This window comes from Euprymna scolopes, chromosome 7, assembly GCF_053919585.1.
Source record: "Euprymna scolopes isolate OS-2025 chromosome 7, ASM5391958v1, whole genome shotgun sequence".
Taxonomy (NCBI): domain Eukaryota; kingdom Metazoa; phylum Mollusca; class Cephalopoda; order Sepiida; family Sepiolidae; genus Euprymna; species Euprymna scolopes.
The window spans coordinates 124,029,640-124,056,590 of NC_136488.1; the positions used below are offsets into that span (position 1 = coordinate 124,029,640).

A 26,951-nucleotide genomic window follows, 5' to 3' on the forward strand; every position below is an offset into this window, starting at 1 on the left:
TTAGATGTATAACCGTCAAGGACAACTTGGATTTTTCTCTTACTTAAGAAGGATTTAATTACATTATGTATTCTTCAAGTGATATTATATGATCTAATTTTTCTTAGAAGACCATTGTGCCATACCTTGTCAAAAGCCTTAGATATATCAAAGGCTACCGCTTTACCCGCCACTTTTTTGTCCAGTGAACGGTATATATGTTCAGAGACTACAGTTAAGATATCTGCTGTTGAACGGGCTTGCCTGAATCCATATTGTTTGTCGGTCAGGAGTTTAGCAGCTGTCAAGTGTTGAACTAGGGCTTGATTAACTAAGGACTCAAATATTTTGGCGAAAAATGGGAGGAAGCTAATGGGACGATAATTCAGTGGGTCAGTTCTTTCACCAGAATTCTTGAAGACTAGTACCACAGAAGCGGTTTTCCAGCAGTCGGGAAAGCAAGATTCGTTAAGGCATTTATTGTAAAGTTTGGAGAGAACTTGAGCAACCTCAGCAGAGCAGTTTTTTATTAGCACAGCTGGGATGAGATCTGGTCTAGATGCTTTTGCGGTGTCTAGGTTCTTTATGATACCATGCACCTGAGAAGGGATGTTTTTCAAATCGTCTAGTGTGGCGTCTGTCCGCAAAGGGAAGTCAGGGAGGGAGTAGTGTGCCGGGTCCAGTGTGGAGTTTGAGGCAAACCGACTGGCAAGCAGATTAGCCTTGTCGGTTGCCGTGCAAGCAGCCTCATGATTGTTTGATAGTGGGGGAATCGTTGACTGCCCATTATTTACTACACTGTTGTAGATTTTCCAAAAATCACGAGTTCCTAATTTCTGTGCTTCGATGCATTTCCTGGTGGTTCCAGTGTAATCTGTCTTAGCTGTCACTATTACTCTCTTACAATTATTTCTGGCTTCTATATACTTCTGTATGTTTGAACTGGACTTATGTCGGTTGAATCTGTGGAACGCATGCTGCCTTTGAACAATGGCAACTGTACAAGCAGAGGTGAACCATTGAGGAGAGTGGGGCTTGCTATAGAATTTCCGTGTGGGAACATGTGCCTCAATTGCAGTTTTGAACCATTCAGTGGTCTCATTTGCACACTGTTCAGCTGGGAGAGAAAATATATTTTGCCATGGGGTATCTCTGATGAGTTCCCTAATAGCTTCCCAGTCAGCCTTTTTGTAATACCTCGTTGTTTTGAGTAGTGAGTCTTCAGTTTTAGGGCGAGAATTTAGGGTGATTTCTACCATTATCACAACGTGATCAGCATTCCCAAGTAGGCTGTGGACATTTGTTGTACAATCATCGGGAACTGTTGTCAGAAATAGATCTAGAAATGAGGCATGTTGGTCTTGCTGGTCTGGGAAACGTGTCGGGAATGTAACCGTCTGAGATAGGGAATGAGATATAGAGAAGCTATGTGCTGTGCTACCAGTTATGTCTGTGTAATTAGAGAATCCAAGCCAGTTACTGTGGTGGACATTGAAGTCACCAAATACATGTACTTGTGTGCTAGTATCGAGGGAGAGTGCTATATCTATGCTGTCAGAGACTTTGTTTATTAGGGTACAGTCCTGGGTTGAGGGAGAGTAGTAGAGAAAATACAGGTAGCTAATATTATGTTGCATATTTAGTCTGAAGCACATAAAGGCCTGGTCATCTGATTCTAGTTTTATTTCTCTAGTCAGGGGGAGGGTGTTATGAATATAGACTCCAAGCCCATGCATATGTCTGTCAGAGTCCTTATGGCAGAGTGGGAGATAACCAGACATGTTAAAGTGGTTAGAGGAAATGGAGGAGTGACGGTTAGTTTCACTTAATGCTAAGATATCTGGAATGTTTACAAGGAGATATGATTCAACATTATCTAAGTTTCAAGCCCACGGATATTTGTAAATGCAATCCTCAAGGGAGGAGGCAGGTTGGTTTTCTTTGAGTTTGGTCCTGGTTTAAACATAACTTTTGCTTGAGATGTCCTTTCATTTTGTTTAATTTAAAAGTTTCAGTTAGGGTGAGGGGTGCTGGACAAGTGGTTGTGCAGAATATCAGACATGCAACACAAGTAGACCATCAGCTGTCCTCACTCACAGGATTGTGGCCTCAGGAAAGCCCACCGAGGATGAGTGCAGAGTCCCTTTCCATGCGCGATATGGCACTACAAATGTCCCAATATTATACAACTGTTGATGGAGCAGCAGCTCTAAGCGCTACCAAAGAGTTAGGGCACCTGTATTATCAGTCGGAAACAGCAGCCAGGAAACTGTAAATCCAGTACCCTCAATCCATTAGGCAAAGTCAGCCCAGTCCAACTGCACCGACATATATGGTACTGAAGCACCTCCACAGAGTCCAGTTTAGGGGGATGGGATGTGGTGAGAGCGGGGAGAAAACCGCGTTCTTTGCCTAGTCAGGAAACAAGGTCAACCACTGGGCGATTCTGACGCTTTCCGGATATTAAGCAATGTCATTTCTTATGTTATTGCTGGTGGCCATCTTGGTACGTGTGCTTGCGCATAGTTTCTTGGGGTTAGATTTAAATGCAGTATTTGTTTTCAGCATACCCTAAAACCTAAAAAAAGAAATCATTTTAAATGTTAAGGTGGAAACAAGGTGAAAAAATTATCATTTTATTTCTTTGTTTACATAATTGAATTTTCAGTAAAACAACAGAATAGAAATGACAAAAATTACCATCAGCTGGTGAATATATAGTTGTTGCTTATCAGGATTCCTGGTATCTTTGTACTGTGAAAGTTACATCGAGGATTCATGTAGAGTACGATTTATGGTCGTATCTCAGAAAATAGGGGTATATTTTGGGCCAGATAGAGAGGATTTACAAAATTGAAAATTGGACTGGTCCCAAAATGCATAAGTTCTGGTCGACTATGGGAATTTCCATCTTTTACAGAAATCCATGAAAAATTTTCTTTGATTTATTTCTGAGATTAATTCATATCTACTCAATTTTTTTTTTTCTTTGAAGGGAGTAGTAAATACCGGCCATGAATGCTCTTAGACATTCAATGGCTACACCCAGATTAAGCTCTCCTTTGGTGAGGAGGCAGGAAAATGCCTGCTCTCAATAAGGCTATATTTAAATACCACTATAATACTTAGTTTTGTTCATGAATAGACATCCACTGTATGGTATCATGCGCCAGTTTTTTAAAAAATTTAATTTGTACATCTGAATTTATAATTCATGGCTTATGGTAAAGAGATACATCAAGTTTGACTGCATAATCAGAAAGAGCACACAATTTTACATAAGAGTACCCAGTTTCATGAGAATAGCTTGAAAAATAAATAAATGGTGGCGAAATTACCGAATTTCTTGAAATGTTCAAGTCTGTAATTTAGCCCACTTTTTCTAAAGAAAAATGTCCACAGAAAAGCCTAAAATTTTGGCACTTAAAATTCTCATAACTTTTGAACTACTGATGGTATTTGCATAATTCAAACGGTTTTAAGCATCTTTTACATAGCTCTTTTCAAGTTGATAAAATAACAATTATCTAAAAAGAAAAAATCAACTTGTAATGCTAATTTATATGAATCGATTGTAAAAATGTACTGTTATCAAAACCATGCAAATATCCAAAATGCCATGAAAGAAAAAAAAAAGGCTTCATACTGATGCTATCAATTTTTATTCAATAATAATCACTTTGAAAACTACAAAACAAGGAATAGATAACATTCAAAAAGGGAACAAGAGAAAACATTTTAATAGGAAGGTAAGCACAAAAGGAGGAAATAGACAAACTTAAAAAAGGGGAGGAGTGATAATTACCGTGCTATCATTATTATATAAGAATATCCAAAGACATGACAATTTTATTTGCTTTGGTGACAATTTTTAACATGGATCGAAAAATAAAAACTGTCAGAATTTTGTTAATTTATGTAAAGACGATAAACAAAAAAAAAAAACAAATGGTTTTACATTAAATTATCTTAGAATTTTCTGATTTAAAACCAAGTTGAAATAAGTTAATTAAAATAAGAATGACCAACCAACGAATGCTGTAGTTTAATTTTTTACAAAAAACACATCCTCTATCTGTATATTTACATCCTAAAATAAAGTACTGTTGCCACATCTCAGCAGAAGCTGCTCGGCACGCCATATCTTGCCTTGATAGTATTCAAAACTGGTTTCGAAACCTTGTAGGTGATGCCCTTTTCTCTTCTCTGCAACCTCTTTTCCACAAAAGAGATGTGAGCCTGTCTCTGCTCTATCATTATTTTCATGGCAACTGCTCATCTGAGCTCCAATCTATGTTTCACAAAAAACACTCGACTAGCTACATCCACTATCAACAATTTTACTCACTCTCTATCTGTGCTAATTCTAAATGCAGATTCCAATAGCAAAGCTTTTTTTCTAGAACTGCTCGGAACATTGTTCCATTGGCCTGCTTTCCAGCTGATTACAATATGGTAGCCTTCAAGTCCTATGTAAACAAGTTTTTGTTGAGCTGTCCCCTTAAATAATCAAACATCTACCCAATCTGCACTATTAATGATCAATAACCTACCACCATACATTCATTAACCGTTATCCTCGAGTGACCTTCAGGCCTTGATAAGTAGTGATTCCTTTGGCATTTATTATACTTTCAATAGATTTTTGTTGTACTTAATAAGTTTTGCTTTCAGAGAGTTGTTGATAGTTTCTAATATGTATGAGGAAAAAAGTAATTATTTTTCTTATCTTTCTTTGTTTCAGGATGAACAGGTCCAGTTTTTTGCTGCAAGCTGCTTGTATCAGAAGATAGTCAGCCATTCGTAAGTTGATTTCTGTTTTCTAGGGTTTTGGGCATCTCGACCTTAGTGCATTAGGTGGTGAGGCTCCAATTTGAGAGCTTTGAAGTGTGGAGTTACCCTTTATGTACCAATGTTAGTTGTCCGCAGTCTGTATAAGCTATTATACACTTGTTGTCAGGAACCCAGGCTCCTGATTGTCTCTGGATACAATCACTTGGGCACCAATGTTTTAGTTTTTGAAAAGGTTTATGTATCAGAATAGAACAGTCTCAGAGAAATGAGATAGAGAAATCCTTGTTTTAAAGTGATAAGCTACTTCTGTACCTATGCACGTGAGATAGTGTGTCATATTACACCTAGTTACATTGTGCATGATGTCTCCCCCGCCTCCTTATTAGGGAGTCTTGGATATGACTTTAAACTACATCCGATGGTGAGGCCCCAGCTTGCGGGCTTTGGGGAATGTGAAGCCACCCTTTAATTGGCATTGCTCCAAGGTCCACTCTGACCCAGAGTGGTAGTACCTGTTAGGGTCCCAACTATGGGTTAAATAGAAACTGACTTGAAATAAAACAAATGGTTATCTTTCAGATGCAAGGTTCCTTGTTTACTTGCGGTTGTAACGATGTAAGATTCCGTTGTACGGAAGAGCAAATCGGCCATAATTTAAATATTTAAATTTATTTACTGAATTTAAATATTTAAATTGATATACTGTTTAAATGATAATATACGTCTACGATGTTTTTATTGGCGCTTTTCTTCGTATTTTTTAATAACATTTTTTTGCACCATTTACAAGTTTTTTTTTACAAATATTTTTTTTAATACTGTAATAGTAAAATTATTTTAGTAACATTCTATATTGGATACGTTTTTTTTATGAAGTTTAAGTAAAAAAAGTTCACTTTTTTATTATTAAAAATACATTTCATGAAAACACTCATTATAAAATGTTCACGTTGTTTAATTAAAAGTTCTCAATTTTAATCTAATAGTTTTATAATTTTGTTATTTTGTTACAAATTTCTAATAAAGATTATTTTAATTTTAACGGTAATTTGGTTTTCATTATAAACTCCGTCATGTTAAAGGCTTTGAAATCACTTTAAATAGTAAATCAATTTTAATATTTAAAAAAAAAAAAGAGAAATCAACAGGAAAAAAATCTTGTGTGAAAACATTACGAGATACTTTTTCCGTATAATTAATAAATGTATCTTTATTTTACTATTACAGTATTAAAAAAATTATTTGTAAAAAGAACTTGTAAATGGTGCAAAAAAATGTTATTAAAAATACGAAGAAAAGCGCCAATAAAAACATCATAGACATTTTGGCCGATTTGGTCTTCCGTACAACGGAATCTTACATCGTTAAAACCGCAAGTAAACAATGAACCTTGCATCTGAAAGATAACCAAACAAATATATTATATTGGATTTGGCATTAAATAACCTGAAAAGGGTTGATATGCCGTAAAACAAAAACAACCAACAACCAACCTTATTTGGGATAGCACTTCAGCCACATTTGTTTTGCTTGAAGTATTGCTAGGAAGATAGTGAATCTCTTCAATTCTCTCGGAAATCACAATTTTGCCAACTTCCATTATACTGAGGTCACTATTGACCTCTTGGTGTCATTAAAACTTTTTTTTTTTTTTTTTTGGAAGAATGGCTTTTTTCATCATATAACCTTTAATTATATTTTATGCCCAGATCAATTCTCACCCGGAATTGTAGTACCTGTTAGGATCCCATTTGCAGGTTGAGTAGAATCTGTCACTAACATGACACAAAACTATCTTGGACACCTTAAGGCAAGTTGGTTGTTCCACTCGATCAATCCAAAATCCATTTTTCCTAACCTTTCCTACCCCCCCCCCCCATTTTTTTTTTTTTTTTTTTTTTTTTTTTTTTTTTGTAGATATCAGTACTCTCAGGACTGTGGCCTTGTGTGGTAGTACCTGTCAGGGTTAAATAGAATTTCAAAAATATACACCTAAAATGAAAATTCATCTACAAGCAAATCTTATGTAAAACATTTCTACTCTTTTGACATAAAATGATCCAATGATTGTTGACATGCTGTAAAATCCAACAACCAACCATTTTAGAACTAACTCAAGACCACAGATATGTTATATTACAACAGAAAAATGCGAACATGAAAGTAATAGTGTTATGCTTAAACATGGACTAGTTGTTAAAACTGGAAAAAAAACAAGATATTCTAGTAAGAAATATAATAAATTTATAACTTAAAATATTGCAGCATTAAGAATTGATTATATAATGTTATAAATTGAATATAAAAAAAAATTCTTAATGCTGCAATATTTTATCTTATAAATTTATTATATTTTTTACTAGAATATCTTGTTCTTTTCTTTTACAGTTTTAACAACTAGTCCTTTACTTTTCCATTTTTAAGCTTAACTATATTACTTTTCATGCTCACATTTTTCTATTGTAATCCATGATTTTTACAGGCTTCCAGTAAATTCACTTGCTGTTTGTTTAATTTCAGTCTTATTTTTTTGCCCTCATAAGCATAACATACACATATGTAATAACAATGTATGGCACTCGTCTGCTTTCAATAAAATCCCCCCAATTATCTCTCTTTCATTCTCTCTGTTTCACTTGTTACTTCTCTTTTTGTGAGAGCGGTGAATTAGTACCAACAGTAGTCATTGAAGCTATGTGGTTGCTATGGAAACCAGTCATAAAAAACGTCACTCACCTCCTTACAAATTTTTACGATTTTGAACACCAGTAAATTCATCATAACTTTTGTTTTACTGAACAAAAATTGAAAATCTTTTTTTCACAATATAGCTGAGAAGGTGGTCTATAAACTGTCATAATTGTTTGAAATTTGGTTGAAAAATGAGTGAGTGGTGAAGCTTTAAATCTGTTCTAAATGATTAAAACTGCCACTTAACCATATATTCAACCACTACCGTGTTTGAATGATTTGTATTTTTGCAATTTTGTTAAAGTTATATGTATTTTTCTTTTGTTAAACAATTTTAAGTTCCCTCTAGAAAGGCAGAAATTTCCCTTGTATTGAATTTTTCAGTCTTTTTATTCTAGACACGAGGTTTCTGCAAGTGACTATGAGATTCTTAAGAAGAAAATTTTGGAAAAATTTGTGGAGTTTTCCGAGGGCCCTAAAATGGTATTTACAAGGTTGTCTGTTGCAGTAAGTATCATATGGTGTTATTTTATGTTTCTTGAATTTGAATGTGGAACATTATATATTCTTTTGCACCTTGTCATAACAACCATATTAGTTTCTTTATGATTTTTTACATTTTATGATATTCAATTTGTGGAGTCCAATCATTAATTGGATCGGAGAAGTGTGAATAAATGAAATTAATTGAAATACATTTTAGTAAATTTATAGTCTTTAATTCCCTTGAGGTACACTCATTTTTTTTTTTTTTTTTTTTTTTCCGGATATCAGTGAAGATATATTTTGAGAATGATTGGTGGTGCTTGAAGCATAAAAATGTTGCTTTTCTAATTTCTAGTTTTTGAATGTACTTGTGTCCTTCATCAGGAATCATAAGATAAGAAAAAAGAAAAGAAAGAAGAAACTAGAAATGGGGTTATGGTTGTGTTAGAAAATGGACGGTCAGATGTTTCTTTGGGGAAGAAGGGAATTCTGTCATTATTATTCATTTGTTATTTTTATAAAATGCTGCCGTGTAATAATAGTAAGTTCATTTAATGTGAGACTTCTACTATATATTGGGTACAATATAATAATCAATAGAGAATTGACTTTATAATAAATACGAAATTTGCATAAATTAAAATATCATATTTAAGCTTATTTTACAATAGGGCAATGCCAGGCGGCCTGCTAGTGTATATATACATATATATTAGGAGGTATATTTATTACCAACAGGGGAAAAAAGTGCTCAATACTTTAGTAGAGCTAAATATGTTTTTATTATTTCAACCTTGGGTTTTTTTTTTTTTTTTTTTTGCTTAAATCATTACAAATTATTTCAATCGCTGATCTTTTCAGATAATTCAAGTAAAAAAAGAATTTTTTATTTTTGGCTTGAATTATCTGAAGAGATTGGCAGGTTAATATTATTGTCCTGTCGATTGAAATAATTTGTAATGATTTAAGCACCCCCCACCCCCGAGGTTGAAATAATAAAAACTATATCTACTATTACAATGTGTGTGTATGAGTTCCTTCCTCATAGGTTCCAAACTGCTGAGCCTATCTTTTGCCAATTTTACACAAAGGTAATTTATATGTCTGGCGGTGTTCTTAGATATGTTTTGTACAGAAAGTCATCCTATAAGTATTGAAAATCGAAAAAAATCAGATAAAAAAAGAAATTTTTACAGGGGAATATTTTACGTTACACTAGCAAGGGAGATAATAAAATCTCAACAAATCATTTCTTCTTAAAACTCCCCCAGAATTATTGACATCTGGAGATGTAACTCAGTGGTAGAGCATTCAACTACAGATCGAATGGTCCCTTGTTCAAGCCCAGGTATATCTCACCATTTTATTTTAATTTTTTCTTATTAGTGAGTTCAATTTATCATAAAAGAAGAGGTACTATTTAAAATTGCCACAAATCATTTCTTAAAACTAAACAGTAATCAGAAGTGGCTTTCCAGAGCATTCATCATCAAACCCAAATATCGGCTGACATGATATTGTAAACACACACAGACAGAATTTGAACAACATTATCATCATTATTTTTTAATTTATTTTTTTTTATAAGGTGGTCACCACTTATCAAGGCCCGGAAGCCACTCAGGGATAAGGGTTATTGCAAGTACAGTACGTTAGTGTGGAGATTTAATAAAGTCTCTACTTAAAGGGGCGGTTCATCAGGAATTTGTTTACGTTGGACTTGAAGACATCTAGGTTGTAGTCAGGTGGGAAGCAGGCAGACGGAACAGAGTTCCACAGGTGTGCAGTTCTAAGAAAGAAGCTTTGTTCATGGAATCTACGTTTTGATTTAGGCACAGATAAAGAGTGGAGAAAATTTTTGACAGTGGATTCAGCCAGACGGGTGTTTCTCGTGAAAGATTGGTGAGGGGGGACCAGAGATTGGAGTTCAGACAAGCACCTGCCATAGAAATAACGATAAAACAAAGATAGGCTCGCAACGTCTCTTCTGTGGGAGAGAGGTTGCAGGGAAGAGAAAAGGGCATCCCCCACTAAGCCACGAAGTCTATTTTGTACTCTGTCAAGGCAGGATAGGCTGTTTTTAGCAGCTCCTACCCAGATATGGCAGCAGTATTCCATCCTCTGGTGCTACCAGATCAGGCTGCCTATTGACTTCCTGAGACGAAATGCACCTACATCGATTTTCTGTTTTTGTTTTCTATTCTCTTTTGTAAGACTTAATTATGTTCTACAAAAACAAAAACAACAACCCCTTCCCCTCTTCTTTCCTTTTCCTTCCCTACTTACCAACCCGTCGCCCCCCCTTTTTTTTTTAGCCCTGTTGGTAGGGCACTAGAATAAGCCCACTGCCCCCCTGCAGAGGGTAAAAATCCCTCAATGGGGCAACCAGTTAGCCGTGGGTTTCTACCCGTAATGTCTTAGGACGTGATCCTGGTGATTGAGCTAACCTAGACCTGGGTGCATAAAAGTCTAGGCACTGCAACACATTACTTCAGCCCTTACTTTGGCTAGACGGGCGGTCGGAGAGGCCCGATCCGACCAATCGGCCAGTTATGCCAAGCCCTAGCACTTACACCCAAAGTACCAACTACTGCAACAAAGAACGAAACTTAAAGGTACTCCCATCTTTTTTAAAAAAAAATTTTTTTTTTTTTTTAATTATTCCCCCACTACAAAAAATAGGCAAACCAAGTAAGTGCTAGAAGGTGGTGGCAAGGGTCAATCAATTGGAAAGACCAAAACTCAACACTCCATCTGAGCAAATGTATTTTTGAGGACATATTGAACAGAAAATATAGTGCTTAAGAACTCCTTACCAAAAGAGTATATCCTCCACGTAGCCCCGACATGGTCAAGGCGAATGAGTTTCCCCCTTACTATGCCCCAATTTTGGACAACGAGGTGGGTAGGGAGTGTGGTTGATGAAAAATAAATCCCAAAATCCATGGCTGATAAAAACAAATGCATCCCCCTTAAAAGAAACCATTCCTCTGACTCTGACCTCTCAAGCTCAGATGAAGAACAAAAATTCAAAACTAGAAAAACCGTTCCAACTATAGACGAAGGAAACTTCCCACGATTCTTGGTTATTGAATTAATCGAAAATAAAAAAATTGGAAATTTATCACCTTTCCTAATAGAAAAAATATTATCCACAAAAAGTAAACCAAAAATGATCAAAAAAAACAAATGATGGAAATCTACTAGTTGAGATAACCAATCTTAGAGATGCTCAATCCCTACTCAAAATGAAGAACTTCCATGAGTACAAGTGCAAAGTCTTTCTAACTAAACACTTCGAAAGGAGTAATTCGAAGTTATGAACTATCGCTGGCAACTGAAGAAGAAATAAAAACCGAATTAGAAAAACAAGGAGTAATCAACCACATCCGCATAAACATAAAAAGAAACAATAAAATAATAACAACCAACATATATATATTAACGTTTAACAAATCAATAATACCTAAGGAAATAAAAATTGGCTACTTAAATGTAAAAGTAGACCAATATATCCCAGCCCCATTAAGATGTTTCCATTGCCAAAAATGTGGACATCATAGAGAAGCCTGTAAAGGAATAAAAATATGTGGAAAATGTGGCAACAAAGAGCCTGACCACAGCGAAGAAAAATGCATAAATGAGGTGAAATGCGCAAATTGCAAAGAAGATCACCCGGTCTTTTCTAAAATATGCAAAACATATAAAAAAGAAAGAGAAATTATAGAAGTAAAGTACAAAAAAAACACAACCTTTCCAGAAGTCAGAAAAATAGTTGAGACGTACATGAAAGACAACACATATGCTGAGACAACAAAAAAGCCAACTAAACCATAACAACATAATGAAATACATGATCAATATAGGGAGCTGATAAACAAACTGATTACATTAAATATTAAAGAATGGTCAGAATTTCAAAATAGCCTAAAAGAAAAATACTCAAATCTGGGAAACAAAATAGAAATAACAAATCCAAACAAAGAAAATAATATTCCATCCACAACAGAACCATTAAAACAATTATCACAGAAACCAACAAAACAACCACCAGAAATTAATAAAAACATAAGCAATGATAAAACAGTAAATAAAGAACGTTCCAGAAAAGAAGAAAACCAAACAATAGACACTCAAATAGATTCCAAATTCTAAAAAAAATGGAAACCGAAAACACCCTAGATAAAAAAAGAAACCAAACACAAGTAATCAAGGGGGAAAAAATGAACAAGAAGCCAAAACGGCAACATCTCAAGCAAGATCCAGATCGACGTCCAAATCCAAACAAAAAAAAGAAAAAACCCAGCAAAACACTTCACCAAAGACACAAACTCCAACCAAAGATAAACCCTCTACTTCTAAAGAGATGGAAATAGAGGAAAACTAAACAGCCTCATGGATAGAAATAAAACACAACAAATTATCCAATGGAATTGTCGTGGAATAAGATCTAATTATAATGAACTTCTTATACTTATCTCACTCTTCAACCCAGCTATTGTTTGCTTACAAGAAACCTTCCTACAAAACAATAACCATTTCAAAACACCAAACTATGAACAATACAACTATTTCCATAACACAGGCCTTCGTGCTAATGGAGGCACCTCAATTCTTGTAAGGAATAACATACCTCAAAGCAATTTCTCTGTCAAAACAAATCTCCAAGCAATTACAACTCAAGTCACATTACACAAAAAAATCACAATCTGCTCAATATACATCCCTCCTCATGAAGCAATAAATGAAAATCAACTAGAAAATTTAATAAAACAACTTCCTTCACCATTCATTCTTCTAGGAGACTTTAACTGCCACAGTACGTTATGGGGATGCGAAGTCACAAACTCAAAAGGAAACAAAATTGAACAATTAACAAAAATAACTTGTACCTTCTCAATCAAAAAAATCCCACATACTTAAATCCAACAAACGGATCAACTAGTGCCATTGATTTTACCATGTGTGATCCATCAAGCTTCTTGGATTATATATGGAGCACTTACGAAGAACCCTGTGGAAGTGATCACTTCCCTATTATAATCAATTACAGTAACTCCATCCAAAACCACATACCCAGGTGGAACACAAACAAAACCAATTGGGCCGAATTTAAAGAACTTTGTTCACTAAAACTAGCAGAACATCAAATCCAAACAATAGAAGAATTCACGGAAGTACTCATAACAATAGCCAAAAAATGCATACCCAAAAATTCTCCTCCTGGAAAAAAAAAACAAACCATGGTTCAATCCAGAATGTAAAATGGCCATTAGACAGAGAAAGGCAGCCTTAAGAAAATTTAAAAAACAACCCACAACGAACAACTTAATAGAATACAAACACCAAAGAGCTAAAACTCGAAAAACAATTAAAGAATGCAAAAGATCCTGCTGGCAACAATTTGTCAACAAAATCAACATCATCACTAAACCCAAAACTGTCTGGGAAACGATTAGGAAAATAACTGGAAAATATAATCCGAATCCAATCAAACACCTTCTCACAAATAAACAGAAAATAACTGATAAAAAAGATATTGCTAACACACTAGCTAAAACCTTTGCCGGAAACTCATCAAAACACTACAATAGACAATTCCAAATACTTAAGAAACGTGAAGAAAAGTACAAAATAAACTTTAACTCCAAAAACCAAGAGCCTTACAATGAAATCTTCTCACTCAATGAACTAGAAACCGTCATGGAAAAATGCCATAACTCAGCTGTAGGACCAGATGAAGTGCACTACAGCTTCCTTAAAGAAATTCCACCAGAATCATTAAAACTCCTTAAAATTTATAATAAAATATGGGAAACAAAAGATTTCCCAACTTCATGGAAAAATGCAACAATAATACCAATACCCAAACTGGAAAAAGATACATCAAACCCAGAAAACTACAGACCAATAGCTTTCACAAGCTGCCTATGCAAAACGTTCGAAAGAATGATTAACTACTGTCTTATATCGTATCTAGATGACAACAAAATAATTTCTAGAATCCAGTGTGGATACCAAAAAAATCAAGGATGTATAGACCACATCACTAACCTTGAAAATTATATCAGAGAAGTTTTTATCAATAAGTAACACGTAACATCTGTTTTTTTCGATCTTGAGAAAGCATATGAAACTACCTGGAAACACGGTATCATAAAAGATCTCCACAACATCGGACTAAGAGGCAGATTACCTGAATTCATAAAAAACTTCCTAACAGACAGATCTTTCCAAGTTCGCATAGACTCAACTTTATCAGACCCACAAAATCAAGGAGTGCCCCAAGGCAGCATATTATCAACAACTATCTTTAACATAAAAATTAATAACATTATAAAAGCACTCTCTCCTGATATACATAGCTCCTTATATGTAGATGACTGCTCAATCAGCTACAGATTTAAATACGCTCACAATATTGAAAGAAAACTACAACATAACATAAATAAAATTAATAAATGGGCAACGAAAAATGGTTTCAAATTCTCCAAAACTAAAACAAAATGCATCCATTTCTGTAACCAACGCAAACTCCACCCTGACCAAACCTTACAGATTGAAGGCGAAAAAATTCCATTCGTAAATGAACACAAACATCTGGGAATCATTTTTGACAAAAAACTAAATTTCATTCCATACATCAATCACATCAAAACCAAATGTAATAAAGCATTACAACTCCTACGAGTCATCGCCCATACAGATTGGGGACCTGACAAGAACACACTACTCAAACTATATAGAGCATTAATTAGATCAAAAATAGATTATGGTAGCTTCATGTATCAATCCACCAGAAAGTCATATCTAAAAACCCTCAACACAATATGCCACTCCGGACTAAGACTAGCACTAGGAGCATTTCCAACTTCCCCTGTAGAAAGCCTGTATGCAGAAGCACATGAAACTCCTCCAATGCTCAGAAATCAAAACCTTTGTCTAAAATACTACACAAAACTTACAGCCAACCCCACAAACCCAGCACACAATAGCACTTTAAATCCAAACTGTAAACACCTTTTCGACCAAAAAGAAAATGCAATCAAAACCTTTGGACTTAGAATAAAATCGATTTCCAAAGAAGCAAGTCTACCTATAACTAAAATTCACGAAACTGTCCTCCTCAAAACCCCTCCCTGGAAAATCGTATAAAAAAAATAAAAAGATGGACAACCCCCTAATCGCAAAATTACTCCAAAAATTAACTGAACTAAACAGTAAAAAAGAAATCATTTTCTGCTGGATACCGAGCCATTCCGGTATTAAAGGTAATGAATTAGTAGATTCTGCAGCAAAAAACGCCTTAAATCTCCCAATCGATGCAAATTTTAAAATTCCATACATAGATCTAAAAAGATGTATCAACGCATATACAACAGAGAAATGGCAAACCTACTGGAATGAACACCCTAACAACAAACTTCACGAAATCATGCCAAAAATCAAAAAATACGAAACTAAACAGAAAAGAAGTCAAACTAACGAGGATAAAAATAGGCCATACTCACTTAAACCCACTCATATCTCCTAAAAAAAGAAAGACAACCCATCTGTATACCTTGTCAAACACCACTCACAGTCAAACACATATTAATTGAATGTACTGATTTTGTAACAGTAAGAAATCGATTCTACAAAGAAAACAATATTAAAGAGTTATTTGATAAAAACAATCCCCACACCATACTCTCATATCTTAAAAAAATTGGCCTTTATAAAAAAATTTAAAAAGAACCCTTTATACAACGGTTCTGGATATGACCTAAAACTATATCCGATGGTGAGGCCCCACCTTGCGGGCCTTGGGGAGTGTGGAGCCACCCTTTAATTGCCATTGCTCCCAGGTCCACTCTGACCCCGAGTGGTAGTACCTGCTAGGGTCCCAACTATGGGTTAAATAGAAACTGACTTGAAAAAAAAATATACTCCATTAAAAATCGTTCCTCAAAATAACTAGATTTAGCATTAAATAACCTGAAAAAGGTTGATATGCCGTAAAACAAAAACAACCAACCAGTATTCTATCCTTGGATGTACTTGGCTTTTATATAGATAGAGAATTGCATCAGTAGTGAGATATCTTCTGGAGTGATAGAAGGATCCCACCATCTTTCCAGCGACCTTGGCAACAGACTTGATGTACTTGTTCCATTTCATATCAGGAGTAAAGGTCAAGCCCAGAAGCTTGTCAAAACATGGGGCTTTTCCTAGACGAGAGCCATCCATTTCAATTGATGCCAGATGGGGATCAGAGCGTTGATAATGTAAAGATAGGAGTTTGGTTTTAGATGCATTAAAGGTAATCAGCCACGTCTTCCCCCACTGAACCACGCGCTCGAGATCAGAGGAGAGAAAATCAGAGAGAACTTTGTCATTTACAGCCTTTGATGTGTTGCCGTAGATGGTCGTGTCATCAGCATAGATGTCAACGAATGATTTAAGTATGTGTTTAGGGAGATCATTGATGTAGATCAGGAAGAGAGTTGGGCCCAGGATAGACCCTTGAGGGACTCCAGCATTAATACTGCAGGTCTCTGATTTTTGTCCATCGACCACTACTCTTATGAGCCTATCAGAGAGAAATGATTTAATGATAGAGAAACCATTTCCAGTTATACCATAGCTGGAGATCTTGTGAAGTAGGCCTTTATGCCATACCTTGTTGAAGGCCTTTGATATGTCAAGAGCAATTGCCCTAGAAAGGAAGCCTTTGTCAAGAGATTCACTAATCCTATGAGATATAACTGTTAGCACATCTGCAGTAGATCTTGCAGGGCGGAAACCATATTGCGTGTCACTAAGAAGGTTATTTCTGCTGAGATGGTTGACTATTTCTCTATTTAATATGGATTTCAGCAACTTACTCATGACACACAAGAGACTTATTGGTTTGTACTGAGAGGGAGATAATTTATCACCTGAATTCTTAAATACAGGGCATGCTGATGAGGCTTTCGAGGGTGTTGGAAAGCACTTCTCCTTAAGGCAACGCTTAAAGAGTTTCGTAAATATGGGAGCAAGTTCTGGTTGAAGCTTTTTTAACACTATAATTGGGATGCCGTCAGGGCCAGTTGCTTTACTGGAATCAAGGTTCTTGATTAGCTTGGCGACCTCATGCACAGCTATTTGTATGTTACCTAGCGTGTTCTGTGTTATAGGAGGAAATATGGGGAGTTGATAGCCTTCGTCGCATAGGGTAGAATTAGCTGCAAAGTTCTTGGCAAATAGTTTGGCCTTGTCTGATGCTGACGAGATGACCTCTGGTCCATTGATAATGGTTGGGATAGAACGCACACTTCTGTTCAGGATCCTATTTGTTACTTGCCAAAACTGGTGGGAACCAAGCCGCTGATCAGCTACTTTGGATTTAACAGACTGGGCATATAGCTCTCTTGCATTTTTTATTACTGTTTTACTGTTGCTGGCGTTCCTGAAAGCAGCTTTAGTCTCAGTGCATCTATTACGTTGGTAGCTATGGAAAAAGTGATTTCTTTGCGCGATGGCAGCAGCACATTCTGGAGAGAACCATGGCTGGCTGTTAGGTTTTTGTTGGAATTTTTTGGATGGTATGAATCGGTCTATGCCTACAATTAACCATTCGGTCAGGTCTGATACTATAGAGGACACAACATGGAATGCAGAGGTAGATCAGATGTGAATGTACGGAAGCTATCCCAGTCAGCCATAGAGTATTGGTATACAGTACGGTGGAGGGGTACGTCTGGGGACATTTACATTTCATTTTTATCTTAACTGATACGACGGAGTGGTCGGAGGATCCTAGCGGAGAAAGAACGGATCATGAACATAGCTCAGGGGAAGTTGAGAGAAAAAGGTCTAGGAGGCTTGCATATTGACCTGTAGTATCGGGCACACGGGTGGGCTTGCTAACAATCTGAGTGAGGTCATAAGCAATGGCAAATTCATGACAGAACCTCCCGTCAACGTCTATCTTATTTGAGTGGGTCAATCATTCTACATTATAGACGAAGTCACCACAGATGTGGATGTTAGCCGAGGGATCTGTATAAATTAAAATATCATGTTAAAGCGTATTGTATGACAGGGCAACACCAGGCGTCCAGCTAGTATATATACACACACACACATATAAGTAGCTTTTTTATCAAGAAATTATAATAGTTACATTGAATGATATAATTCTTAAATCAAATTATCATTGTTTAAATTTTATAATTCTTGAAATAGATTTGGAAATAAAAGACATTCAAATTCATAAATCAAACTTTTTTAATTAAAAACAAAAAAAAAACAAACATGAGTTAGTTGTGAGTCTGCATACATCTGCCTTACAATGCAAAGATATGTCAACATTTTATCTTACTTATTCCTTACTTATCCATATTGTATGAAATATTTCAGAAGTTATGCTATGAAAATGTCGATAAAAGCCAAGTACGTCCAAGGATGGAGTACTGCTGCCACATCTGGGCAGGAGCTGTGAAAAACAGCCTATCCTGCATGGTTTAGTGGGGGATGCCCTTTTCTCTTCCCTGCAATCTCTCTTCCACAGAAGAGATGTTGCAAGCCTGTCTTTGTTTTATTGCTATTTCCGTGGCAGGGGCTCGTCTGAGCTCCAATCCCTCGTCCCCCCTCGTCAATATTTCACGAGAAACACCCGTCTGGCTGAAACTACTGTCAATAATTTTCCCCACTCTTTATCTGTGCCTAAATCCAAACGTAGATTCCATGAGCAAAGCTTCTTTCTTAGAACTGCACGCCAGTGGAACTCTCTGCCGCTTGCCTGTTTCCCACCTGACTACAACTTGGACGTCTTCAAGTCCAACATAAACAAACTCCTGACAAACCGCCCCCTTAAGTAAGACACTCTATCAAAACCCCCAATACTAATGATTACTACAATACTATCTCATTAATTACTGTACACGCAATAACTCTTATCCCTGAATGGCCTTTGGGCCTTGATAAGTGGTGACCCCATGTAAAAAAAAAAAAAAGTATTTATCTGATCAAACTGAAATTTTGTATGATTGTTACTGTTATCAAAGAGCATCAGATCTATAAATCAAATTTGGAAAAGTCAAAAGTTGAAATTCCATTAAAATCTTAACCATGACTTGTCTAGATCAGGATTTCATTGGCTACAATACAGATCAAGTAGTGAGTCTCCGAGTTGAACAGTGTGATTTTCAGCTTTTCTGTGACTGTGACCTTAGAGCTAGATATCCCAAAATTAAATCAATTAGATCATGACTGATATTTTGACTAAGTTTGGTAATTATAGGTCAAGCAATATGAATGTTAGAATGTAAATGAAAAAATTCTGTTGAAAACTTAATCTCTTTGGTGGAGGTAATTAACATATCTACATTTTCATTTAAAAAAAGAATTTGTTTTTATATTCTAAACTTTTTCCTCTCTTTTCTTGTTTTAGTTGGCATCAGCAATTCTTCAAACATTACCAAAAATGTGGCCGCATTCGATAACCAGCCTCATTGAAACATTCAACCCAACAAATTTTCCGAATGTCAGCGTAAGTATGTTTAAACAAACTTCATTTTCAATAATAAAAAAACTAGACAAACTAAACTATATAATTAGAAATAAAAACATGTCTGTGGGGTACAAATATAATACTTATAACAAAGAGTTACCTCCCCTTAATTCTTTTTAACTCTGAGGGCCAGGGCTAGGGTTTGTATTATTATACACAGAGGTACGAAAAAGTTGTCAAAAACCAAATATATAACAAATAAATGTTATTGAAGGCAAGATAAAATTATTTTCTACCTAACTGGATAAGTTTTTAGTGTTTTTATTTAATGTAAAATGTTTATTCAGTTCGAAAAACGAATAATGTTGAATGCTGCCGACAAACAAAGAAAAATGGCCGAGATGTCTTTGAAGACCTGATAATCACTTCAAAATAAGAAATAAAATAAAATGGTGGTAGAAACCCACCCAGTAAATGTTTATAGAATATGATGCTTATACCAGAGTATTGTCATCCTTTGATATTTGATATTGTCGATTGAATATGTTTTTGAGCCCTGTCAATGATACAAATAAACATCCATTGTTTTTTAATTTTTGAGATGAGGATTGATAATTTGTATTATTTGAATTGTTTGGACTACTGCTCTCATCTTGAGTGTTATTCTCACAACGTTTTGGCCAACATGATCTCTGACCTTCTCCAGGCACATCTTGTCAAACTTGGAAATCTTAAGTTGAACTACGAACTCTGAATGGAATTTCAAATGGAACCATTTATTTAATCCATGGGTGTAGCATGCTTTTGTCCCATCAGCATTTGCAATTGTATTCTTAATATCGCCTGTGTTGAAGATTGAACCTTCGACCTCCAGAAGAGGGTCAGTTTGAACTGAATTTTCCCTAGTATCTTATCTGATACATCACAGGAAAATTCAGTTCTAAGTTATACTCTTCAGTGCAGGCGATATTGGGAATTAGCGAATTTCTTAAGACTTCTACTCGGCCATGGTTGATAGAAGAAGAGCATTCTATGCTCACAGATGAAATCAAGAGTTTTGTTTGAAATTATGTGCAGATTCCCAAGTTCAACAAGATACACCTGAAGAAGGTTGGAGATTACATTAGCTGAAATGTTGTGCCTGTAACATTCAAGATGAGAACAGTAGTCTGAATAATCGAAACACACAGATCTCTTGCAGAGGGAACAGTTTCATTGTTCTGGTGGATCACCATTTGAAGCCTTTGACTGAAATACTCTGCTTATAGTGTTTCTTTATCTTGGAAAAGTACATATATACAAAGGATGTGTTGCATATTTCTTTCTAGAACTGCATTTGAAATTCTTATCGATTTTTATCAATATCTATTTGATATAACCTATTAATCATTGAGCTTGTTTAACTGCAGTATTGAAGCATCTCTTGAGGTATGAAATATCTACATTTTTTTTTAAGTATATATGGATGAGTCTAACCGAGGAAAACTCAAATATTATTGTAATCTATCAATTAGATTTTTCCCTTAAATATAGTCACACTATATATACACATGCTTGGTCATTTTGCTAATCCAGTATGTTTATTTTTTTTTTACACTTTAATAACTTTGGTTATAGCCAGCTAACATACTTCCTAACTTCTGGCACGGCTTCTACCGGAAGTGGTGACAAGGCAGATCAGTTTCTTCACTTTTTTTCTTTCATGCTTATATGTCCCCTGCGCATGTACTTTTTTTTATTATGTTTCTCCAATTTTTTTTTTATTTTATAATCATTGAAGCTTTTTTGGTTTTATCTTAATCAAGAATGATTGAAATTAGGTTTATTTTTTTAAAGAATTATTCAACATATTTTTTGTGCTCTTTTATTTTTTCTTAAAGAATTATTGAAAACGCTTTAAAAAAAATTTTTTAAAACTATTTTGGGAATATTATGAATTGGATACATTTTTTATGGTGTTTGAAATTTTGCTATTTTGATTTCAATGATTTTATTTTTATTCTTTCACAAACATATTTATTATATAAATTCAAATAAAAACTTATTAAAATAAAAATAAAAAAAACGTATTTTTATACTTTCATAAACATTTCTTATAAAATTTCAAATGAAATAAAATCTTATTTTTTTTATTTTGTTATTAAACAAGCAAATAAAAATAAGTAATGTTATTAAACAAGCAAATAAAAATAAGTAACGTTATTAAACGAGCAAATTAAATAAAGAATAATCATGTTATTTTTATCTGTATAATTTTGTTAATTTTTATTGTATGCATTTCAATAATGTCCTTTTCTTATATTTTATTTCAATAAATCCCTTCACAATAGAAATACTGAAGAACAATAAAAGTAAAGGAACTGATTTGTCTTGTCACTGCTTCTGGTAGTGCTACATTGGAAGTTAGGAAGTATGTTAGCTGACTACAACCATAACTTCTATTATTACTATTATTATTAAATAATCTATATATCTATAAAAATGAAAGTGTCTGTCTGTCTGTGTACATTTCCTGACACAATAACTCTTTTAATTTTCAGTCTACAGACTCGAAATTTGATATACAGGATATGGAGATTTGGGAAAATCTTTGTAATCCAGTTTCGGTCAGAAATTTGGCTGTTAAGGGGTCAAAGTTCAACGATTTAACCATTGAGAACTCTATCAAACTCCTCCGCCAATTTTGGGTATAAACAATTGAAATTTTAGATATAGGTTCTTTGGACATGGATCTAAATTAATAACTTGATTTCAGCCCAAAACAAATGTTAAGGGGTCAGAATAGGGATCAAACTTAAAAAAAAAAATTGACCTCTGGGGTCTCTACCAAATTACTCAGACAATTTCTGGTCTGAACATTTGAAATTTTATATAAAGGGTATTTAGAGATAGGGCAAGCTTTTTGATCGGTTTGGGTCGAAAATTTGAGCTACCAATATATAAATGTATGTATGTATGTTTGCATGTCTGGCTAAAACTTTCGACAGAAGCAACGGATTTTCACAAGATCAGTATTGCTTTGAAGCTCAAGCATTCAGACGACAAATACTGAAAAATTGACTAAAAACATTAATTTCTTCACCCTCAACTAGGCACTTTTCTGCAGGGAGGGGTTGCTTTTTCACCGATATTTTCGAAAGTCATCCCCTCTTTTCAATTGTCTAGTCTTAATTTAAACCTACGTCACTTTCGGTTTGGCAGTGGTCATAACAGCAAAGACGTCACGTTTTTTTTTTTTTTTCACATTCTTTTGCTCCTTTGCGGTATGGGTTTGAGCCTGCCTTCCTACTACCACTTTTTTTTTTTCCCCTCCAACACGCACCTCCAAACACCCGGGCAACGCCGGGCCCCCATGCTAGTAATAACTATGATAAAACATATTCATTCAATAACTTTGCAGTCTTGTGCTTGCTTTATAAAGTTCACTGCTTTTAATACTTAAAACATTAATTTAAAATCATAAGCATTTAATTCATAACTGTGTTATAAATATAAAACGAAACCTTTCACATTAGATAAACATTTTTATAATTTCAAAACAAATTTTTTTTTTAATTGTGACCGAAAAGAAAGAAGAAATCAATTTGTCTTTTCACTTGTAGGTTAAAAATAGATCACAACTTGTTGAAAATTGAGTCAGCCTCTCTGAAGAAAGAGATTGTTGAACATAAATGCTAAATATTTGCCGAGGAAACAACAATATTGCAAAACTGAATTATTTGTTAAATTAAAATAACAAGGAATTTCATTAAAAAAAAAAGACAATAAAAAAAAACAATAGTTAATTAATAAAATGTCCTTTTTCAAAACTAATATTCAAATAAGTTGCAGTTGATGTTGCATATACATAAGTAGACTGAAAAAGATTGTGTATCTATTTTGTAAAGTTGAGTTCACATGGAATGAGGTGTTTTGATTTTACCATAAGTGCAAGAAATGAGCTCGACTTTTGCATCTATTTAGATTTTTAAATACAAAAAATAAACATGTTAGTAAAAACAAAGACCTATAAATGACTCTTCCTCCCAATTGTCAAATTTAATCTCTATATAAATAAAATGAACTCATTTTTTCCCGTCGGATTTTGACCTTAATAGGATTAAAAATCAAGATATTTCATGCAAATATAATATGCACAAACGGCAGAACAATATCTGAGGTGTGTTATAGGCTTATTATTTCTCAAATTCCTCGATAATCTTAGATTTCTATACTTTTTCTGCTGAGAAGTCACGGCCAAAATCAGTTAAGATCAATGGAAGTGGTAAAATATTTTCTCTCTAATAAATTCCTCCTCCCCCTGCCACCACTTAACACCGTTTGGGGATCATTCACAAGGAACAGTTGAGAAGAGAACACCGGTTTGGCTTCGTAGTTCTTTCATGTGAAGTTATTTAAAATCACTAAACTAAGCTGCAATGCTCTGTGGCGTAGTGGTTAGCGTGCTGGACAATTCACGTTATATTTTCACGTTTGTGCCGACCTACCGTAGTCGTTTTTTTTTTTTTTCCTAAACAACTGGAATGGACTTTTCTTGGTGGCCGAACTGTTAACGTTGCAGATGTTTTTTTTTTTTTTTTTTCACACTTTATTTTCCTACTTTTACTCATGACTCAGAGTTTGATCCTTCCTACTTACCTACCATAACATTTTTTACCCCCCCCCTCGTCCCGGAAACAAACACTCGGGCAACGCCGGGTACCCCCGCTAGTTATTAATAATAAGAAGTAAAGACAAGGAAGAAAAAAACCCCAACAATCACATAACAACTATTAGTAATCAATATACTGCAACTTGTGAGAATTGTGGGGTCCCCACCAAATACAGTAATGCATACTAAATGGACACATGCATATATGTACCTAGAAAACGGGAGCCATAAAACCTGACATAGTGATATAGGCTAAGGAGAAAGAAGTAACCTTAGTAGAAGTCAGTGTCCCCAATGATGCTGGATTAAGCAGGACTGAAACGGAAAAGATAACGAAATATCAACGTCTTATGTATGACATGAAAAGAAACCGAAATCTTAAGATCTCTATTGTTTCAATTATTATAGAAGCAACTGGACTCATGAAAAAGAATTTCAAAAACTACCTGGTAAATGTACCTGGTGAACCAAGCGCAAGAGAGATTCAAACAATTGCACTTAAAGAGACGGTCAGAATCTTAAAAAGATCTCTCGGTTGGAATATCTGAGTTTGTGAATAGATGTTTGGCATCTGGTAAGATGCTCCATCCCCAGCGTGAACAATCTGATGAGAAAATATAATAAAGGATAAAATAAATTTTGATGGTATTAGCTAAAAGGGGAAAACCTGAACTGAAGTGTCCATCTCAACATTTTGTGCAACCCTTGCAGAGGCTTCTTTAATTTTTTGTTTTTTTCAGACTGAATCCTGAAAAGGCTTACACAAGACTTTGGCGACACGTTGAGATAATTTTTTGAGTTCAGGTCTTCTCTTTCTTCATTTTAACCTATACGTATGCATGTACATACATATACGCATTCATATCCAATTTTAAAAAGCAAAAGTAAACTCCAAAAGAAACCAATACAATTTTAATTCATGATAAATTGATAAAAAAAAAAAAAATAACTCCTGACATAGAAAGGATTGGAATGAATTGATTGAGAATTGACATCTACAAGACCAAGAAACAATTTAAAAAATAATTATTAAAAAGAATATAAATTTCTTATAAATTCCAAAATATTTTCTCTTATAAATATGAAGGTCATTCCAAAAGTGAAGTAACCTATATATATATATATATATATATATATATTTTTTTAACTCAAAGTGTTGAAGAGCTACAAAGACAGGAGTGGTACCATAGTTTATTTTTCTACATAGTCGCCATCATTTTCAATGCACTTTTGCCAGAAATTCAATGATACATCTCTGCTTTTAATATACATCCATGATAGAGGTTGTTTTCTTAAAGTCTCACGCTATTAAGATCTGCAACAGAGAGATGAAACTTTCAGATCATGAATGCATAGGTTCAGTCATCATAAAAATGCAATTTGCAATTTTCTCTGATCCATTCGGGCAGAATAAAAAATAGGAGGCATTATTTTGGGAAACCCCCTCGTACATATATACGTTTACACATATTTGAAAATATCACACTGCTGATGCTATTCTCTACCTATATAAGAGCCAGGTACGTCCAAGGATGGAATACTGTTGCCACATCTGGGCAGGAGCTGCTAGAAAGGACTTGTCCTGCCTTGATAGAGTTCAAAATAGACTTCGTAGCCTCGTAGGAGATGTCCTTTTCTCCTCCTTGCAACCTCTATCTCACAGAAGAGATGTTGCGAGTTTGTCTCTGATGTATCGTTATTTTCATGGAAAGTGTTCAACTGAGCTTCAATCTTTGGTCCCCCCTCGCCAAACTTTCACAAGAAACACTTGTCTAGCTGTAAACACTATCAATAATTTCCCCCACTCTTTATCTGTGGCTAAACCTAAACGTAGATTCCATGAACAAAGCTTCTTTCTTAGAACTGCACGCCTGTGGAATTGTCTTCCGTTTTCCTGCTTTCCGGCTGACTACAATATGGTTGTGTTCAAGTCTAAAGTAAATAAGTTCTTGATGAGCCGTTCCATATAAGTTATTAAATTTACCAAATTTTCATTACTAATGATTACTATATTGACCAATTTCTACTGTACACTCTTTAACCCTTATCCTTGAGTGGCCTCTGGGCCTTGATAATGTGGTGATGCCTTTGAAAAAAAAAGAAAAAAAAAAAAAAAAAAAAAGCAAAACTAACTTCAATAAGAAATACAATTACAATTGTTATTCATGATAAATTAATAAATAAAAACAAATCATATATGAAAGAGATTGGAATGATAGGGTATCAAAACCTACCTGATAAATTACTTTAATACAGGGTGGAACAATAAAATTATCGCCCTAGAAAAGACGACATGATTCCATTTCCATTTGATGAAAACTAGGTTTTCTTTTTTTGTTGCAGGCCATCTACTAGTTTGACCAATTGTGTACAAATTCCAAGAGTGATAGGAGCCTTCTATTATGTCTGAGAGTGACACTGTTTAAGAGCAAAATCAGATGTGCCACTGTACAACTCCTGCTCTCTACGGATCCAAGTTATGACAACTGACCATTGTTAGCACCCTTAAAATGCATTGTTCGATTGCCATGAATAACAGGTACGGTTATGGTCTATGGTGTGTATTCAAGTGCCATCATGCCACCTCACATCTTCAAAATCAGCTTGAAAGTCAACACCAAAGTGTATCTGGAAGTGCTGAAGCATGTGATGATCCTCTGGTGTGATCAGGTAGCTGCTGACAGACTCTGGGTGTGGCAGCAGGACTTGGCGCCTGCTCACACGTCCAAAGAGACCCAGGCTTGGCTTCAGAAGGAGTGCTACAACTTTGTACTCTTCTCTTACTGGCGCCACTCCTCCTCTGACCTAAACCTGCTGGACTACTTTGTTTATACATCAAGAACATCACCAACATGATCTCCCACAACACTA

The 26,951-nt window shown here is 34.9% G+C and overlaps 1 protein-coding gene across 1 annotated transcript in view; it reads left to right on the top strand.

Annotated features, from left to right (window-relative positions):
* Positions 1 to 26,951, top strand: part of LOC145279924 (importin-13-like) — a 121,649-nt gene that overhangs the window by 14,839 nt on the left and 79,859 nt on the right. The window contains exons 4-6 of the mRNA XM_080131491.1: positions 4,724 to 4,782; positions 7,863 to 7,971; positions 19,370 to 19,468. Coding sequence (XP_079987617.1) covers positions 4,724 to 4,782; positions 7,863 to 7,971; positions 19,370 to 19,468 — 267 coding nt within the window. The remainder of the gene's footprint in view (positions 1 to 4,723; positions 4,783 to 7,862; positions 7,972 to 19,369; positions 19,469 to 26,951) is intronic.